The sequence below is a fragment of the Callospermophilus lateralis genome, chromosome 10 (assembly GCF_048772815.1).
Source record: "Callospermophilus lateralis isolate mCalLat2 chromosome 10, mCalLat2.hap1, whole genome shotgun sequence".
Classification (NCBI taxonomy): domain Eukaryota; kingdom Metazoa; phylum Chordata; class Mammalia; order Rodentia; family Sciuridae; genus Callospermophilus; species Callospermophilus lateralis.
This window is the reverse complement of record NC_135314.1, coordinates 1418644-1439232: the sequence shown is the minus strand read 5'-3', so window position 1 is coordinate 1439232 and position 20589 is coordinate 1418644. Positions and strand designations below refer to the sequence as shown.

Below are 20589 nucleotides of genomic sequence, written 5' to 3'. Positions count from 1 at the left end.
AGTTGGAGACTGTCCCCTGAGGGACTGAGACGTTAATTCCTTCAAAGCCCTCCCTCCACCTTATCAAGGTAACCTGGCCTGCTCCAACCTGTTGCTAAGGTAACCCTGTCACAGGATTGCCCCTCCTTTGTGTCCTGGGCTGCCCCACCCTGCCCTTCCCCCTTCAGCCCACTGGTGTCCCACCTTTGGGCCGTCTGGGGAGCATTCGTGGACCTAGTCAAATGCCCTAGTCAGGAAGGAGAAAGATAAGGGGAGAGGGCAGGAGTACAAAGGAAGCCTGGAATATATAAAAAGAACACCCGTAAGGATGGCCTGAGGCCTGAGCCTGAGCAACTCCATTTTAAAACTCCAGTTTGAAACCTGCAGTCTCACCTGGCCCACCCACAGAGCCCTCCAGTCACCTCCCCTCTCCCTGATAAACAGAGGGAAGCCCTGGCGAGAAGATCAGGGTGGAGACCACCAGACCAGACGTTTCTGACCCCAGGTAAATGATGTCACTGAGAAATCCAGTGGTAGCTGACAAGGATTGAAAGGGGGGTCAAAAGCCTGAAAATTTAGTATAAATCATGGCTGATGAACAGGGATTCAGCCAGCGGAAACAAGGATGCCCTCGAGCTGGAGGCCTGCTGAGGACCTGACATCCCATCACTGTCATCATTTCCTGAGCCTCTGCGTGACCCTCACCACTCTCACATTCTACAGTCTCATCTGCACCTTGGTGAGAGCTGCAACTCCTCCTTACGACCCCCTCCTCAACTGGGCGTCCACTCCACACCAGGAAAAGCCGGCCTTGGTTCCAGACCTGGTCACCGTGGTCTGAGTGAGTGGGCATCTGCTGGATATAAAACCTAAGGCTGGGGGCTGGGGATGTGGCTCAAGTGGCAGCGTGCTCGCCTGGCATGCATGCAGCCCAGGTTCAATCCTCAGCACCACATACAAACAAAGATGTTGTGTCCGCCAATAACTACAAAATAAATATTAAAATTCTCAAAAAAAAAAATAAAACCTAAGGCTGAAGACTTTTGAGCTTAGCATGCAGGGAATGTCTGTTGTTGAGAGCCACAGTTTAGTCGGAATGACGCCTGGCATTTTTGCCAGAGGGAATGGTTGAAAGGTGACCCTGCTCAGGAATAGGGCGGCTCAGGGATTAGGGCGGATCCTGCTGCCTCCCTACTTTGGAGTTCCCCTTGAGTTCTTGCAGGGTTCTGGGAGAATTGGCACACAGAGCCCGGTGAAGTGTGTGTGTTCCAGGGAAGTGTGTGTAGAGTGCCGGTGAGAGTTCGGGAATAAAGGGTTGCTGTTTGAACCTACAAGACTTTGTGGCGGCTCGGTTATTTTGTGCCCAGCCAGACTTCGGCAGTCTATTATGAGCTGTCATGATTAAGTGTGTTTGCAGTGCTTACAATTAATCTAGATTTGTTTGCTGTGAATTGATTATGTCTATTGCCATGCCCAGAGTTAAGGATTGTTGTTTTCTTGATTAAGAACCTATAGTGTGAAATTGTATGGAGTGAATAAAGCATTGAAAAGGGCAGAAGCGTGTAGACATTCTTTATTTCTCTCCCTCGACTGTGTAAGTCCCACCGTTTGCTATTGTGACAACACCTCACTTCTTGGGACATCAGGACACCAGCTGTGCCCCTCTCCTCCCTCCAGGGAGAAGTCTATGTGACCCCTTTTTAAATAAACCCTGCCTCGTGTGCTTGCCTTGGTGTGCTTCACTAATGTTCAGACTTCATGTGAGGAAGCAGAACTTGTCACCAATATAACTGGTGGTATCAATGTGACATAAGGAAAATGAAAAATTTATTGTCATCGGTACAGTTCTTTTTGTTTGGAAGTTTCTAGAAAGCAAATAGGAAGCCAATAATCTGAGTTGAGACGGGGAGGGAACTAAGGACTGGGGTGAGGGGCAGGAAGACTCCCACTGCAATACCCCCAGACCTTTCCTGCTGGTGTTGAGGGCCGCACAAGTGCTACTTTGACCTGAGGATTACTCAGGGGAAGAGGCAGGTCCAACAGGGTTGTCCTGGTGTCCCGCAGGTGCTGGCTGCAGGTGGGGAGAAGGTGTCTCTTCAAACCTGAAAGATAGTCTCTGGCAAGCATGAATCCTTCCCAAAGTAAATCCTCTCCAGATGCTGACCACAGGCCCCAACCCCCAAACTCAAATTCCTGAGTGCTCAAACTGACATTCGTGGATCTATAAAGCAGACCCCACATTCCTGAGTGCCCAGACCCATACACTCACCGACCTATATAAGTCTAGCCCCTCCTTCCTTCAGTGGCTCATTTCCAACAGGACAGTGGGTCCACCTGAACCACGACTTCAGTCCTGAATAAAGGGGTTTTGACTCATCTGTGCAGTTTGTGTCTGGCCGGGTCCTAACACTCCCTGTTCCCTGATGGACAGTCACCACTGCCACCTGGGCTGGGCCTAGTCTCCACCCCTTGCTTTGTGGCCTAAAACAAGGCCTGTTTTGTTGTTTTATTCTAGTTAGGTCAGCTTTGTGTGTCCAAGGGAACTGTACAGCTGAGGCGTGGTCTGTTTTTCTAATCACCCTGCTGGGTGGGCTGCGCATGGCGGACTGCCCTGGAAGGCAAAGTGCTGGCCTCCTTCCTGTAAGGTCAGGCAAGGCGGCAACCAAGAGGAGGCAGATTTTTAAAAGGCCCCTGAAGGAGGCTTGATTGAGACTCACTCCCGGGCAGAACTCACCAGACCAACAAAGTGGACAGGTGTGAGGAGAAACCTCAGGACTGGAATTTTATGGGGCTTATGGCAGGAGGGGAAGGGCTTGGGACAGGAAGAATGACTTTTAGAGCCCCTTGACCCATGGAGTTGGCCGGGGAACTGGCTGAGAGCCAGGCCTGGCCAGGAGGCCCTGCTGATGGACGGGCAGTTTCGTCAGTGCTCACCGCCAGCGATCTGACAGTTCCCTTTTAAGCTGACCGTAATGTCCACTTTCAGGGAACTATGGTAGCGCCTAAATGCAGGAGTGTACACAAAGAGGTCAATGCCAAGTCAAAAGGACCAGCTCCACCATCGCGGCCTGGCCCCGGCCAGAGGCACCTGCTCTGTCCCAGTCCTTCCATAGAGAAAGGCCATTTCTCCTTCACGCACCGGAGGCCTTCGCTGGTTCCATCGCCCCAGGGGTCTTTGCAACTGTAGCCAGTTCCTCCTGGTATTTGCCACAGCTCGCTCCAGCGCAGCCCGGAAGCGCCGCATTCCAGCCAGCAGGCGGCAGCACTGCGCACGCGCGTCGGAGAGGGCGGCGCTTCCGGGAGGCAGGCGCGGAACCCGGTGGAGGCGGAGCGCGTTTCTGACCGGCGGCTAGCGCCACTGGACGGCTTCCGGGAGGCTCTTCCGTGTGTGCGGCGGCGGCGCGGGCAAGATGGGCAAAGTGAGGGAGCTGCGAGCCCGTGTGCACCAGGCTGCAGTGCGGCCCAAGGGGGAGGCTGCGCCCGGCCCCGCGTCCCCCGTCCCGCGCCCGGAGGTGACCCTGCCGCCCGCCTCGGCCGGTGTCGCGGGGGCAAAGGTGAGGCGGCCCAGGAGGGTCCGGGGGCGGGCGCCGCGCGTGCGGTGGGCCGGGCAGCCTCCGGCCCTGCGGGGCTCCGGGGAGCGCGGCCGCCGCCTCAGGCGGGCCCCGGGCTGGGCGGGCCCTGGCGTTGCCAGGCCCGTCCGCATCTCCCCCTCCGGGGAGTGGGCTTTCCAGGAGGTGACCCGAAGGCCCCGTCCCCGGGCTCTCTGTAGGGTTGAGGTTCTCGTGTTGACCTGGGAGCGCCTTTTCTGAGATCTTAGGTACGGTCCCTTGGAGGGTGTGGGCTCCCGGACAGGTCAGTGCCCGGAGGGGAGGAGCAGGGAGGGGAGAGGAGAAGGTCCGCCGAGCCTGGCCCTGGAGCAGAGGCCAGCTCCAGACGAGCTTCAGCAGCTTAGTGAGACCCTGTCTCAGAATTCAAAAGAGAAGAGGTCTGCGGACGAGGCTCGGTGGTGAGCATCCTTAGCTCCAGTCCTCCGCACCAAGATGTCAAAAAACACGTCCTGAGCGGCCGAGCGGCAGGACGGTGTTCTGGCCCTGAGCCGCACGGTCCTGCGTAGCCCTTCCTGGAGATTCCGGGACGTTTGAGGCCCCTCCGTCACCCCGCCGCCCGCTGCGTCTTTCTCTAGATGCCTGTTCATACCTGTGAAGTAGTACTGTAACGTACTGTGTGGCGTCTTTCTTTTTGGGGCGAGTGGTTTACTGGGGATTGAACTCAGGGGAACTCCACCACGGAGCCACACCACCAGCCCTATTTTTCGTATTTTTATTTAGAGCCGGGGTCTCATTGAGTTGCTTAGCACCTTGTTTTTCCGGAGGCTGTGTGCCTTCTTTCATTTACGCGTTCCTGAGGTTCATCCTGGAAGCATTCTTTTGGTAGTGTTGATTTCTTTATTCTTTTTAGGACTAATAATATTCCACGTACAGGCATCCCAAACATGCTGCACTTTGTCCATGAGGAGGTTTATGCTGTTCTGTTTCCAGTTTTTAGCTGCCATGAATTACACTCCTGTGAACACTCATGTACAGATATTTCTGTGGACCTATGGAGGGGAATTGCAGGGTCATATGGTAACTTTAGCTCTTTCAAAAAATTGCTAGATTGTTTACTTCAGTGGTTGCCCCATTGGCTGTCCCCATGTCCTTAACCCTTGGTATCTTCTCTGTTAGAAACTTGCTGTATGTGAAGTAATCTGTTGTCATCGTTTGATTTGGATTTCTCCAAGGGCTAATGGTGATGAAGTTTTCATGAATTTGTTGGCTATTTGTGGAACTTTGGAGAAGTATCTGTTTATAGTCTTTTATCTGATTTTAATTTGGATTGTTTGTCCTTTAGAGTTATAAGAATTCATTGTATGTTCTGGGTAATATATCCCTATTAGATAAGTTTGCAGATTTTTCTTTTCCAATTCTCTGTTTTCCCCCCCCCCTGTTGATTCTATTCTCGGAAGCACAAAAGTTTCTAGTTTTCCTGGAAGTTCAGAGGCTTTATTCTTTGTTGCTTCTGCTTTTGTCTCATCTAAGAAACTATTGCTTTAGCCAAGACACAGATTTACATCTATGACTTTATAATTTATATTTCAGCTGTTAAACATTTTAGGTCTTTGGTCTAATTTAATTTCATGTGTGGTGTGAGGTTGGGTCCATTGAATGTCGTTGTTACGTTGTTAATTGTTTTCTTATTTTCCTTTTTGGATTATTCATGTGTAGTAATAGAGTTGAATTTTGCATATGGCTCTTGTATCTTGGAACCTTACTGAACTTGTTTATGATTTTTGTGGATTACTTAGGAATTTCTCTGTACAAGTTGTTCTCGTCTATGAGAAAGTATTTTTACGTTTTCCTTTCCAGTACGGATGCCTTTTATTTCTTTTACTTAATTGCTCTGGCTGGAACTCCAGGACATGCTTGTTCCTGATCTGTGATGTTCTCTGTGGGTTTTCCATGGATGTTCTTAATGGTTGATCTAAGGCTTACAATACAGAAACATGCTTCCGGTTTATACTGATTTCAGTGGCATGGTCTTTCCTCTGGTGGCTCTGCTCCTTCCACCCTCGTTGTGGTATCATTGTGGAAGGTGTGTCTGTGAGTGTCACAAGCCTAACTGTGAGTTACTGAATCACCCTTGGTATTCACATGCGTGCCTTCCAGTGCTCCTGGTGTTGTTGTGGGTTTGAATTACTCTCTGTTACCATTTGCTTTCACCTTCAGAAACTTCTTAGCACTTCTTTTTTTGGGAAGGTGGGGGTACTGGGGGTTGAACTCAGGGGCACCCAACCACTGAGCCACATCCCTCCTATTTTGTATTTTATTTAGAGACAGGGTCTCACTGAGTTGCTTAGTGCTTTAGTTGTTGGCAGAGGTGGCTTTGAACTCACAACCCTCCTGCCTCAGCCTCCCCAGCCACTGGGATTACAGGTGTGCACCACCGAGCCCGGCCTTCTTAGCACTTCTTACAAGGAACAGATTCTCTGAGCCATGGTTGATCTATGGATGTCTTCATTTTGCTTGTGTTTCTGAAGGATAGTTTTTCTGGACATGTTCTTGGTTGACATTTTAATCTTTTAGCACTGGAATGCGTGGTTCCAGGCTTCCTGGCCTCTGTTGTTTCTGACGAGGAGTTTGCTGTTAGAATTATGGGGTTTCTTTCTATAAGATGTGTCTTTTTTTCTTTTATTGTTTTCCATATTTTTATTTGCCTTTGTCTTTGCCTTTAAGCTTTTTGATTTTGATGTGTCTTGGTGTATCTCTTTGCATTGTTCTCTTTGGAGTTCATTTATCATACTTGGTGTTGATTGAAGTTAATTCTTTCCAAAGTCCAGTTCGGCAGGCTTTCAGTCTGTCTGTCTGTCTGGCTTTCTTTCTTGACAGTCCTGGGGATTGAACCCAGGGATGCTTTACCACTGAGCTACACTCTCAGCCCTTTTATTTTTTTATCTTGTGACAGGGTCTCGCTGAGTTGCCCAGGATAGGCTTGAACTTGCATTCTGCTGCTCAGCTTCAGAGTCTCTGGATTACAAGGGTGCACCCCTGCTTCTGTTTTCCACCCTTATTTGGTTGAATATTTTTTCTGCCTGTCTCATCTCTCCTTCGAGGACTTGAGTCATATCTATGTTGATGTCCATGATGGTGTTTCACATTGCTCTCAGGCTCTGTTCGCTCTCTCATCCTCAGATGGGATAGTCTCTATCTAACTTTCTTCTAATTTGCCAGTTCTTTTTTCTGCCAGCTCAAATCTACTTTTGAATCCCATAGTGAGAATCTCCTCCCTGTCCATGTACAGCCTCTGATCATTTCTGATCCTGTACTTTGTGCCTGTAGAAAAAAAATCAATTTCTTTCCTTCCTTTCTAAAAATACTTTCTCTTTGTAGATGTTCTGTTTAGTATACATTATCACTGTACCTTCCCTGAATTCTGTAGACAGAATTAACTTTTTATTACTAATAGTGAAACATCTGAGGCAGGCACTTTATAGGGAAAGGAGGTTTATTTGGCCCACAATTTTGGAGGCCTGAAGTCCACAGAGGATAATGCAGGCTCCCCCACTCACATCCACCCCTTACCGTATCACATCATGGCGGGGACAGATGTGTATCCTTCTGTGTTCTCTTATCACCAGTGACCTACTTTAATCACTTCCCAAGGCCTTACCTGTACACACCATAGTGGAGTGACTGTTTCCACCCGCTTGGTACAAGAAAGGGAAAACTTAGGGGGTTAAACTCCTGTGTGAGTGGGGGTGGGCACAGGCATATTTAGGCCAGAGCATGTGGAATTATTTATAATGTCTGTATTCAGATCTTAATTTGCCAACAACATGGGCCTGTCAAAGGCAGTTTCTGGGGCTTGGATCATGCTTTTCTGTATTGGGTGTATCATTTTTTGTGTATCATTTTGATGACGTCTGCTTGGTCATTTTGCTTGTTGTTCTGACCTCTGAACATGGGGAGCTCTATCTGTTCTCCCTGTCCATGTGCAGCCTCTGATATTTTTTCTGTTTTTGTATTTTGGCCAGGCCCTTGGGCTTAGTGTAAGCCCCCAGGTGTCAGAGATTCTTCTTCGGCCCTCTTGGCCTGCTGAGGTTTTGCCCTGGGCCCTGCATCTGTGGCTTGGAGGTTGCTGTCACAGCTCAGGATGTTTACATTTTTGACCCTCCTGTGGCCGAGGACTGGTGGCCTGGGAATTCCCCTGCTGATTGCCAGGAGGGTGCAGCCTGGTGTGCTGAAGCCTCTGGTGGCCTGGTGGCCTGGTGGCCAGGAATGCTCATCCTGGCAGCTGCTCTGGGTCAGCAGGTGCTCTCTCAGAGGCTGTGCTCCAGTTCCTCTGCCATTGGGCCCCTGCTTTCTAGTGCCCCTGTCTGCTGTGACTGCAGCCTGGACCCTCTCTTGGCTGTGTCCAGAGGGCTCTTGGCGTCCCTGTCCCTGGCCTCTGTTAAACCTTGGCCCACTCTGTTTAGCTGGTGCTGCTGATCACTGGGAGCCCGGAGGCCCTCTCCTCATCCTGCCAAGGTCTCTTTCCCTTCTTATGGTCTACCTCTTCCTGACAGGATCTCTGATGGGGCTTGAGGAGGAGGACAGGAACAGCAGGAGTGTCTCTCAGGTGACACCCTGTCTCCTAGAGGGAAGTAGAGGTGCTTTCTAGTCTCTCTGGGGCCTGCTGGTGAGTTGGGCTGGGGCTGATCAGGACTGAGCAGCCTGCTTGGTGTGGAGCTTCTGTTCCAGGTGGCCAGGGGGGGAGCCTGTTCTCTGGCCTGCCCTGCCTAGGCAGCATGGGACCAGAGGAGGTGGGGGAAGGCACACTGGCACCTGCCCCTCCTTCCCACTGAGGTCCCAGCCCTAGATCCTGGGTCGTTTCTGTGAGGTGAGGGTGGAGAGGGTTTGGCCAGAGGCCCCGTGAGGGGACAGTTTCCTGTGCTGAGATGGTTGCTGTGGGGAGTCTCTCTCACTCTACTGGCCTGTCCAGGCCACATCTCCCCTGTGGCTCTGGCTTTCCTCCTGTGCTAGCCAGGCCTGTGAGATTCTAGCAGCAGGTCAAATCCTGCTGGACACAAGATTAACCTCAAGGAGAAGGAAGTGACTCACATGAGTGAGTTGAGCAGGAAGCTGGAACATGACATGTGACGTCAGAGTGGGCCATGGAGCCTGGAAGTGTTTCTGAAAATGTTAGACACTGAGCCCAGTGAGAGGGAGGAGCAGTTACGACAGCACAGGGCACTGGGAGACTGAGGTGGGCGGGTCACTTGAGCCCAGGAGGCCACCTGTGCCACACAGCAGAAAGCAAAAAAAAAAAAAAAAGGCATATTTGGAGGAAAAAGCAACAAATAGAGCTTGAATATATGAAGAATGCAGTCATTGAACTTTTATGTGGAGTAGAGAGGGAAGCAGGATTTTTAATTTCTACATTGATACTGTTTGCCTGTCCTTGAACAGCCAGACAGTATAAAGTCAGTATTCTATGTGTTAATCTCTGCAGCTGTGCAGTGATGAGATACGAGTGGCACTCTGGGAAAGTGTCCCAGTATGGGTACAGACCTGGGCATGTGGTGATCCAGAGGGCACCCACCAGGCCCTCCCCTCCTAGGGGCCTCTCCCTCTCAGGCAGCCCTCTGACCTCTCCTCCTCCCTTGCAGACTTCCTCCGACCCCTGGGAGAAGCGCAGGTAGCTGTGGTCCTGCCCTGCCCCTGCTTGGCACTGGCTGGTTCTGCCTTGCCTCCCTCCTGTCTCTGTCTCTGCCAGGTGGGGAGGCAACACTGACCTTAGGGCTTTTTGGATGGGGCAATGTAAGACACAGGGACAGGAAAAAAGCATTCTGGTTTGCTTAGAGCTTACACATGACATGGGAGCGCTGGTAAGGAAATAAAGATCCACAGGCAGAACCTAAGTGCTGTGTGCGTGTGCGCGCGCCTATGTGCTGGGGTTGAGCTCAGGGCCTGCCAGATACTAAGCACACGTGCTCTGCCATCCAGCTGCACCTCTAGTGCTTCTCCCCAGTGCTGCTGCCCTTGGTTGGCCCGAGGCAGTTGTGAGAAGTGACTAGATCATGTGGGAGGCTAAAGGAAGCCGAGACCTGTTTCCACAGGCTCTGTCTGTACAGAGCTCCAACCTCAGCTTCCCATCCCTGATGGTACAGCACAGGACACACATTTTCTGTTTGGGTTTCATCTCTTCTTCCACCTGCCATCATCTTCAGTGCCCTTAGCTTCTGCAAGAGGGGAACCCTCCCTGGGGGTCATGGTGAGTCCCTGTAGAGGTCATGGAGCTTGGGCCTTGAAGGAGCCAGGTGGCATGGGTCCCTCCCCCTTCAGTGTGCTGGAAGTGACCTGGAGGGCAGAATCTCCTGTGAAGTGGGAGTGTGGTAGAAAGCCCGTGAGAGGCTGGAGGGAGCTGGCTCCTTGGTGAGGCTTTGCCCACTGAGGTTGCCCCTTGCAGTATAGTCGGGAGGCATAGCAGGAGCAGAGACTGCCTGTGGATGGAGGCAAAGTGGTGGCCTGGCACAGCCTGCTCTGGGGACAGGTACACCCAGGTCCTCCCTGGCAGAGAAGAGTGGGGACATGTTTCCCTCTCAAACCATGGAGCCAGCCTGATGTCTTCTTTCTTTTGTGGGGACTAGGACTGGGCGTTCATCCACACTGATGTCTTTGCCAAGACCCAGATAGACCCCAGTGCTTTGGTGCAGAGGCTGGAGCTGGACCAGAGGAGCCTCGCCTCCCTCAGGAAAGGTGCGTGGCTGCCCCGGGAGGTGCAGGAGGGAGGGAGGGATCTGGGTGCCCTGTAGGTTACCCATGGTACCTGTACTGTTAAAAGATTTGTCTGAAGATACTAAAGTAGAACAGTGATGGGAAACACACACGGCCATTACCGCCTGCAGCAGACAGGTATGGAATTATCTTGAAGCAGTGCCAGACTCCATAGCATTTCATTCCTAAGCTCTTTAGTGTCCATTCTTAAGGGCTCTTAAAAGAACATAAATTAGGTAAATAGGCAGGAGTTCCTCAATATTGCACACATACGACTACCGCTTCCTGACCGTCTCATGCAAATTCCTTGTACAAGTCAGGTGCTGGTGTGGGCTGCACATTGCCTCCCGCCATCTCTGCTGTTTCTCTTGGCTGTTTTCATCATGTGGCAGGAGGCTGTTTTTATTGTCACATACCCCCTATTTTGGATTTTGCTAATTGCATTCTCCTGGTGTCTTTTGTTTCTGACCAAGCAGCCTTTTTAGCCCAAGCTTCTGTTTTGAGCTGTGGCTTGCAGGGTGGAGGGTGGCCTTGCCTGATGGTGCACATTTGGGAAGTGAGGCACTGGGCCTGGGCCTACCCACCACCACATGTTCTGGAGAGAAGCCTCTTAGATGCCTAAGTGGTGTTCTCTGCCCTGGGACAGCAGAGCCCTGAGTCCGGCAGTGGATGTGACTGGAACACAGCCCCTCTGGGCAGGGTTGTTTGCCCTGGTCTTTTTTTTTTTAACCCTCCCATTGTGCACTTTAATCTTTTTTTTTTTTAAAGAGAGAGAGAGACAATTTTTTAATAATTATTTTTTAGCTTTCGGCGGACACAACATCTTTGTTTGTATGTAGTGCTGAGGATCGAACCCGGGCTGCACGCTTGCCAGGCAAGCGTGCTACCGCTTGAGCCACATCCCTAGCCTGTGCACTTTAATCTTCAGAGTTTAGGTAGCTGTCATTTTTGTTTTCTACTCTGACAGTCATTTTTTAAAAATATTTTGTTAGTTATTGGTGGACCTTTGTTTATTTTAATGTGGTGCTGAGAATTGAACCCAGTGTCTCACATGTGCTAGGCAAGTGCTCTACCACTGAGCCCAGCCCCAGCCCCTGACAGTCATTCTTTGTGGTCTCCCAGCACTCCATGGAATCTGTACATAATTTTCTTATCTCTTTGCCGGGTTTCTGTTCTCACGACTAAAAGGCTCAGGGGTCACTCCAGTTAAACTGGGCTAACTGGGCTGCACGAAATAACCACACAAGAGACACAAATACCTTTTTCTTTGGTGTCGCTGTGACAGCCTCTCTGACCTTAAGGGTCCAAAGAAAGAGAGCGGGAACATGTGCTGACCCCTTTTATTGAGGAGAAGCTATTCAAATGAGGCAAGGGGTCAGGTTTCAGGGGGCTGAGTCTATCTTCATGATGTCCACTGTCAGCAGGTTGACTGACACCTGGGTAGGCCACACCCAAGGGCACAGTAAGAGAAGGGGACACACACAAGGCACTTCCATGGAAGATTCTATCCTAAGCAGGGCAAGGGTTATATTACAAAGGAACAGTGAGTGTAGCTCGACCCATGGGGCCGTAGCAAGACACACCCATGTACTAGACACTGACCCTCGCACCCAAGAAGGGTGGGGAAAGCTCTGCCACATTCCTGCAACTGAGCGCCTCAGCACCCAGCCAGGGAGTGTGACTCAGTCACGTGTAAGGTTGGTCTCTTCACACCTCTTGCTGGGTGAGTACACACACAGCTCCTGGGATTTTCCTGTGAGTTTTTGAGGTCTGCATCTATTGCTTGTGGGCAGCTCTTGTAAGCTGTAACTGCACCTCAGGTGGGGTTGCATGTCAGTGGATCTCCAGGGTTCTCACCTGTTTTGTTGCTTCGGGTCTTTAGGATTGCTTGGGGACAGGTGTTTGAGTCTCCTGCTGTCCTTTCTGTCTTGGCTTCCTCCTATTACAGAGTCTTAGGGCACATTCCCTGGAGTGGACAGCAGCTGTTGGCTTTGCTTCTGGGCTGCATCCTGTCCCCAGGGTTCCCTGACTATGTTGCTAACCCACTGCTGTGGGAGTTCTGGTGGGAGCTGCCCTGTGCCCCGGCCTGCAGTGTGAGCCAGGACTGCCTGAGGCTGGAGCCTAGGAGCTACGGTTGCTTCCATGACCTGTGTGTTCACTCATTCTCTCAAGGTTTGTCTGTGTTTGGAGCCACTTTGGTCAGTTTCCTTAGATTTGAAAGAGTGCTTTATGTATTGTAGAGGCTAGCTCTTCATAGTTTCATGCAATTAACTTTTTGAGTGTTTAAATTTGCTGCAGAGAGCTGGCCACCTTGGCGGCCTGGTGGATTCTCTCCAGCAGCAGTTCTGGCCAGGTTTCTTTCCAGTCCCTTCCCTGTGTGTTGCTGCACTATTTAAAGTAACCCCTTCCCAACTGTGAAACAGGCTTTGTTGTATGTCAGGTGGACGTGAAGTTCACTTCCATTCGGACCCCTCTGCTTATTCAGCCTTGGTCCTCTTATGCAGAGAGATGGTCTTCTCTTTTCTGTGCCGGGTGCTCTGAGATCCACTGGGCTCTGGAATTCCTGCCCCTGTAGTGTGTCCCTCTCGAGCTATCCTACACATTGGGGTGCACCTGCCCAACATGGTGTCCCTGGTCCTGCCAGAAAGGTCCATGGGACGTAGGAGGGCCACTGGGCAGGAGAGAAATGCCTCTATTTACAGCATGTTCTCTGTGGCTCTGCAGCACCCTCCTGGGTGGACAGTAAGGCTTGTGGTTGAGTGTGAGGGAAATGTAGCCCTGAGCTCCCTGGATTCACTGGGCTCAGGCTGACCAAGCTCCACTGAGTTCTGGTCATCCATGACAAGTGCGGGGCTCTCCACCATCTGTGGTTTTCAGGTCCTTGGCTGCTGACGAATACCCCGCTGAGTATACTCTCAGTGAGTTCAGGACACCTGACTTGAAGCGGCCTGAGTGCCCACTTGCTGAGAGAATGGCTCTGTGCAGGCACCGGCATCACCAGGCACCCTTAGCATGCATAGCACCAGTCCTGCCTCAGGGCTCCCAACCTTGTTTTTCATACTCTTCAGGGACCCTGAGGCTGGGATTCTCCTCAGAGCCCCTCCCACCTCCCAGTCTCCTGGACAGAACCTGAGCCCCATGGAGTCCTCTGGTTTTGTCTGAACTATGCACAACTGGGTCCTCCTGGTTCCCTGGTGGAGAGGTCCTCGCAGCCACCAAGGCTCATTACGTACCTAGGAAGTAGCAGCCCTGCCCTGCAGAGAGGGGGCATTGGGAACTTGCATTCACTTGGGGTCACCTTGTCTTTCATACTGAATTGAGATGTATCAGACAGTTCTAGGTCGCCATAGCTGAGACAGGTGGCATCGGCTTCCTAAGCCTGGAAGACAACCACCACAAATGTCACTTTCCAGGAGTAAACCCAGAGAGGTACTTCCTTACTTTAATAAGGACATCAGGGTGCAAAAGAGGCCCCCCTTTTATAAAAATTTTTTTTTTCTTAGTTGTTGATGAAGCTTTATTTTATTTATATGCAGTGCTGAGAATCCAGTCCTCACACGTGCTAGGCAAGTGCTCTACCACTGAGCCACAACCCCAGCCCCAAAGGAGCCCTTTCTACACCCATGACAGCCCTGGGGTGGGACTACAGGAACCCTTGAGCATGTCAGAGAGTGTCAGAGCAGTGACTGTGTTTTGGCATGGGATAGGAGCCTTGGGTATGGTTGAGGGGCTCAGGGCTCTGCTCCCCTCCAGCCAGTGGCTTTGGCTAGACACCTGATGATTCTTCCCTCTGTTGGGCTTCTCTATTGGAGATGGTCATGGCATTTACCTCTTAAGTTCTGCTGATTATTGAGGCTAAGATGAGTTAATTGTTGTGAAGTGGTCCTTGGCATTGGCAAGCGGGCAGTGATCCTGTTCTGTGGATGAGACTGGCTAGTAGAGAGGAGAGGGCTTTGTGACTGCCCAGTGGGGCCAGGCCTAACTGTTGCTCACAAGTCCTGTGATCAAGGGCACTGTCCACCCTCGGTCCTGTGGTCCATAAGGTAGTGACAGACCTGCCTCATAGCTGCTGGGGTTACCTGCGTATCCAGAAAGGCCCAGACACGGTTGGCAAATGCTGGTTCCCTGCTCCTCTGGGGAGGACCCAGGGAGGCAGACGACCAGGCCAGGTGGTTCCAGAGGAATCTGTGAATCCTTATGCTCACCTGAACTGTGTACTCACTCACTGTGGACAGGTCACAAAAGCCTGTGGGTCCCGGAGCTTTGCTGCCACTGCACCCTGCCTGGCAATGACCTCCTTCAACCCTGTCTGGTCTTCCCTGTCCTCTGCCTAGCTCCTGTGACTCAGCTGGTTCCCCCGTCTCCTCCATGGCAGAAGTGCTTTCGAGGGCTAGCCGACAGCCAGCCAGCCAAAGCCTTGGAGGTCATGCTGTACAGCGTCCTTTGGAGAGTGCATGTATATAATGCCTTCAGTAAGGGCCAGGCGCTGCATGCTCACAAGCTCTGCTAGTGTGGTCTGTGTCTGTGGCTCCCTTAGCCCATTCAGCGTGGGCGGCTGAACTAAGGTCACTCCTGTGAATTTGGGGCGACACAAAGTAAAACAGACATGAATTACCTTTACACAAGCTTCAGGATGGCTTTCCCTGGCTCTTGGCCTCAATCTCCCCAAAAGGGAGAGCAAGAAAAAGTCACTAGAGGTTGACGAGAGAGAGACAGGGGCACATTCAGAAGTGAGCTTTTATTTGGCGCGGGGGGGGGGGGGGGGGGGACACACACACTATTCTTAGAAAAAGGGCAGAAGGGGTAGGATTACAAGGGAGCAGGTGAGTGTAACTCAACCCTAGCGGGTATGCCTATACCTGAAGCCACGCCTTGCTATCTGAGCTGGGACAAGGCCTAAGTCACTACCGGAGCCCCCTGCATCAAGATTGGAAGGTGTTTGTTCAGAGGGGCTTCCCACACTGTAGCCCACCCTTGAGGGTTACAAGGGCTGGAGTTCTAGACTGATATCCTGGTATGGGGAGTGGGGCTCTGCATTCCTGAGGTCCTGATCCTGCCTGGGTGTCCGGGAGGATTTGGGAGAAGTTGCCCCTGACTGCAGTGCCACCCAGCCCAGCCACACTGGTTCTTGGGGGATCCTGAGATGCCTTTCAGGGCCTTTGTACAGTGCAGCTCATCTCCTGGGGATTGCCTCTGGCTGGCTATAACTGGGCCCCAGGGCTCTGGTGCATGCCCTCCCTCTCCCACCCTGGGCCGTGTAGGTGACTGTTGGACCTAACAGCATTCTGACGGAAGGTGGCAGGCTGACTCTTCTCTGTCCTGCGGGCCAGCTTGGTGGCTGGAATGTGAGAGTGCTGGCCCCACAGGGTGAGCCCTACAGACCTTCAAGTAGGCAGTCCCCATGGGCGTGGAGGGGCCCCTTTTTTTGGCTGAGGTATTTAGAGGCCTTGGAGTCCTGGGGCAATAGGCTGTGCCTCTCCTTACCACGCGTCTCCCTCTTTCCCAGCCCCCCTTCCATTTTTGGTGTTCATCACCTCTGTTCCTAATGGTCAGGGCCTGGTCCCAGCAGGTGTGGGTGTTCACAGCTGCCTGCTCCTTTGGCCGAGCCGTGTGGGTGCAGGTTGTGCGCAGGACTGCATCCCTGCCGGGCTGCCTGCATTAGCACAGCACTTTTCCCACACGCCCTCCTTGCCTGGTTGCAGTCAGATGGCAGAGATGGCAGAATCCTGTGCACCTCTGTCTGGCACAGCTGGAGGAGGGAGGGTGGCGACTACCATGGGCTCCTCACATGCACACGTGGGCTCCTCACTGCCTGCCAGGCTGTGCCTGCTCCCCGGAAGGTGGCTGGCCTGACCCCTCTGGGAGCGTGACTGCTGGCGTCTTCATGTTTCTGCTGGAACCTTGGGGCCAGCCAGTCTGGGATCCCTTTCTGCCCCTCAGCTTCCCTCTGCGCCCGTGCAGTCAGCCTGTTACAGGCAGGGGCTCTGTGCTGCCTGCTGGGATCTGCTGGGCCCTGCAGCCAGCAATGTGTGGCTCCTCCTTGGGGGGAGGGTGTGAGCTGAGGCTGACCCAGAGCATCCCCCCTCAGTCAGCCTCCACCCCTAAGGACCCTCCGCCCCCTACCAAAGTAGCCTTGGTCTTTGGGCCAGGGCCTGTGCTGGAAGAGGCTTCGCCTTGGACCATGTGTGAAGTGGCTTCTCTCTGATGGGGTGGAGGGGTTGTGGCGGGTCTAGGGAGTCCCTGCCTCCTGTGCCCCTCCCTCAGCCAGCCTGTGCACCACACTCCAGCCTATCAGATGGCCGTGGTGCTCTTGTCTGCTGACTTTGGGCATGAAGCTCATCTCCAGGCAGAAGCAGGATGTGTGAGCACCCCCCTGCCCTGTGGATGTGATCTGCTGTGAGTCTCCTGTGAGGCTGTGGTCCCTCCTCTGTGCGGTGCTCTGTCCAGCAGAGGGCAGCAAATCTGTTTCCTTTTAGAGCAGCCTAGCTGAAGGGCAGTCCTGGGGGGAGACATGCAGGGACCTCCCGTCTGGACAGTTAGCTCCTCACGCTGCCTGGAAGCTGGGGAGGTTGGAGGGTCATCTTAGGCATTGTTTTAAAAGACAGCTGTGCTGGCAGGGCTGGGACAGAAGCCTGCCTGTGAGAAGATCCTTGTCGAGACCTGGGCCTGGCAGGGTGCCTGACTAGCTCAGGGAATGTTTCTGTGTGGCCCTTGCAGTGGCATTCCTTAGGTCTGCTGTCACAGTTGCACAGGGCAGTGCCAGAGTGTTCATCTTGGCCCCAATGTGATTAGGAGCCAGAGTGGAGCCAGCTGGCTGGGCTCTGTCCTGCCCACCACTTCCTTCCCGGCAGTCTGAGCTTTCTTTGGCCATTTGTCATCCTCATGGTGCCATGGGACCCTGTGAGCTCTGCTATAGGGGCCAGCCCAGGCAGGTGACAAGGCAAGGCTGTGCCTGTGATGCTCATGACCCCCACACTCCCTGTCCTGCACATGGTGGTGACTGTCACCTGCTCCAGACAGCACAGTGGACTAGAGCCGCCTGCTGGGCTTAAAGGCCTTATGAACAGTTTTGGCAGTCCCTGCCTCCTGTGCCCCTCCCTCAGCCAGCCTGTGCACCACACTCCAGCCTATCAGATGGCCTTGGTGCTCTTGTCTGCTGACTTTGGGCATGAAGCTCATCTCCAGGCAGAAGCAGGATGGGTGAGCATCCCCTGCCCTGTGGATGTGATCTGCTGAGTCTCCTGTGAGGCAGCAGTAGGAGGACATGTCGAGGGGCTGGTTGGGCTCGCCCCCTCCTGAGCCACCTCAGTGCTCCCTGGGCTCCGCAGCTTGTGAAGGGATCGTGTGGGATGTCCACCTGGGCACAGAGGGGACTCCTTGCCGGCTGGTGGTGGTGAAAGCCTCGACTGTGAAGGCCAGGGTTCTGCAGCAGCAGCCTCTCCAGCAAGGGAGGCAGGAGGGGCTAGAGAATGCTGGCTGTCTGGCTCTGGGGGCGAGAAGGGTCTCAGAGGAGGGGCGACAGCTGGCATGCCCCTTCAGCCTGTCCCTCTCCAGATGTGGAGCCAGCCCTGGGGTCACTCTGCTCAGTGCTCCTCATGCTGTACCTGTGGCAGAGACATGGCCACTAGAGTCCTGATTCCTCTGAAAATTACTCGTGTAGAAGATGACGTTTAGCGGTGAGGAAACAGCACTTGCAATGTCAGGAAGTCGACGCCTGGTCTCATCTGATGTGGCCTCTGGACCGGGCCCTGTCTTGGCCTGCTCACCAGCCTGTTCAGAGCTGTGGCGCCCTACCCTTTCAGGAGGCAGCCAGTGCCTAGCAGTCACTGGGACCCTGACTAAGCTTTGTCCCCCGGGTTCTCTGGCCACAGGGAAGGAGAGGTGTCTGGTTAGAGCTACCTTCTGTGGGCGAGATGTTAGTCATTTCTGGAACTTTCTGTCAGGGACATAGGCCTGACCTGGCAGTTCTTCATGACAAGCTCAGAGACTGCATCCTCCTTTCTTTGTGGCTCTGTCTCCAGCTGATTCATAGTTGTGCTCCTGAGGGAGGGGATGCTGTCTTGAATGGTGGCCCTTTGGTTGGGGCGGCTGCAGCTGTTGGAAGTCCTCAGCACGTCCCTGCTGGGGTGGAGCTTGGCTGGCAGAGTGCCCAGAGCACGCTGCTGGTTGGCTGGGCCGATGGGGGGCCTGTTGCTGATGAATGCAGATTACTGCCTCTGGGTCCAGTGGACGCTGTCCTGAGCCTGCTGGGCTCTGCCCTTGACCTGTCAGCTTCCCTCTTGTGTCTTTACCATGGGCATTTTCCAAACCCCTCATGCAGGTGCCCATGCAGGACCAGTGAGGCTGGTTGTCCTGGGTGTGCTGCAGATTGTCCTCTGAGCCCAGCCCTCCCAGACGGCAGTATAGAGGGATGCTGTGTGCATGCCTGGCTATGGGCTTCCCTCCATGTGGCTGGTTGCCAGGCAGCTGTGGGTCAGGCACCTCAAGCCGCGTGGCATTAGAGCAGGTTGGTGTGGGTGTGCGGTTCCTCCCCATGCTGGGTTCTGCAGACATGCTGGTTCCAGGCTGTGCTGGTGTGTGGTGCATGGCAGGCAGGTCTTCAGGGACGTCCTGAGGAACTCCTTGGGCTGGACTCCAGTTGTGGGAAGCACCGTGGATTTCACCTGTGTTCTTTGTGCGCCTGACCAGCAAGTAGACCACAACACAGGGCCTGGCACCCCTCCCCGTGGGCCTGGCTGCAGGGAGTCTGTGTTCTGAGCAGAAGAATAAATGAAGTAGTAGTTGATGCTCCCCCAGAAAGACGGGTAGTTGAAGCAGATGCAGAGGCGGCCCCAGAACTGCTGTGACAAGGCTGACCTGCGCTGCTTGAGGTCAGTGCTGCTGGCCACAGTGAGGTGACGGGGGCACTTCTTGTTCCAGTGCCTTATTTCCTCTCCTTGCGCAGGTCAGTGTGGCTGGCAGGCTGCCCTTTGCCTCGGCGGCTGTGTGCACTTAGCTTAAGGGTACTAGGTGTCTGGTTGAATTTACTTAATTCCCGTAATCTGTAGGTCTTTCTTGGGTTTTCTTCATACACAATGATGTCATATATGTGAATGATGACAGTTTTATTTCTTTCCTTTTCTCTCTTTTTTCCTTCTTTTGTGGTATAGGGGGTTGAACCCTGGGGGCATTTTATCACTGAACTTTTCCCTAGTCCTTTTTATTTTGAGACAGGACTTGATAAATTGCCTAGGCTGGCCTCAAACTTGCCATCCTGCTGCCTCAGCCTCTCTGGTAGCTGGGATTACAGACGTGTGCCACTATGTCTGGCTCAGCTCTTCCCATTTATATCCCTTTATGTGTTTTCCTGCCGTGCTGACCTGACTGGTAGTGGAGTGAAGGCTCCAGCTCACTGCTGGCGTGCTGCTGGGGAGTCCTGGCTCCTGCCATGTATGCCTGTGGGTCATCAGAAGTCTCTTCTGTGCCCACTGAGACCGTGGGGTATCGAGTCCTTATTTGTCTTTTGTATCAGCTCTGTGATCTTGTATCCCATCGTGGACTGCAGAAAGAGGTGGGAGGGCACCTGGGGCTTGGTCATCTTCTCCATGGCTGCCCTTTGGTCTGGGCAGATGTGGAGCCCTCACCCGGCAGCATCCAGGAGGAGGCTGATGTTGGCTGTGGATCAGGGCTACCTAAGATGGCGCTTTGGAAGGCTCTGCATGTCAGCCAGTCTTGTCCACCATGGAAGCGTGTCTGTGGTTCTGAAAGCCCACCTGGGCTCCTGAGGGAAGGAGCTTGTGGGATGAGCCCTTTACCTTGTCTCAGACCCAGGAGAAGGTGATGGGGACAGAATGGGCAGAGGTGGGAGAGAGGGTCGGCATGGGGAGCAGGACGGGAGTGGAGTTGCCGATGTGAACTACTGTCCAAGGCCTCCCAGCTCTGGGAACTGCATGTGGTCTCTGTTGTGAGTCAGTCAGAGGGTTTGGAGTCCCCCCTTGACCTGCAGCATGGTTCAGGCACCGAGAACTCATCCTGGGAGAGGTTTCTTACCAACAGAAAGGGTGCTTTGAGCCAGGAAACCTGGTGCTGTGTGTTTTAGAAAATGTGCTGATGGAGCCCTATGGTTAATAATCTTGCCAGTTTTCTTCCAGGGCATTAGCTCTGATTTTGGTAGTTTGTCCTCAGTGTTTAAAAATGCCTTTGGGTTTTTCTTTATTTAGTTACAGAGGTACAGAGGAGACTAGGAAGCAGAAAGACAAGGTGCAGCTCAGAGGCACCTCTGTTCCTCTGGTGCTGGGCTTGTCCTGAAGCACTGCCTCCTGGTAATGTCCTGGGAAGT

The 20589-nt window shown here is 53.0% G+C and overlaps 1 protein-coding gene across 4 annotated transcripts in view; it reads left to right on the top strand.

The window, feature by feature from the left end:
- Nucleotides 1-3351: 3351 nt before the first annotated feature.
- Slx9 (SLX9 ribosome biogenesis factor) overlaps nt 3352-20589 on the top strand; it is a 37535-nt gene continuing 20297 nt past the window's right edge. For 2 of the 4 annotated variants that reach the window (XM_076868087.2, XM_076868085.2), the window contains exons 1-2: nt 3356-3533; nt 10145-10253. In XM_076868087.2, the coding sequence (XP_076724202.2) occupies nt 3390-3533; nt 10145-10253 (253 nt within the window). In that variant the 5' untranslated portion in view covers nt 3356-3389. Of the gene's footprint in view, nt 3534-10144; nt 10254-20589 lie in introns of all 4 variants that reach the window. The other 2 variants (XM_076868089.2, XM_076868088.2) reach the window with 2 other exon arrangements.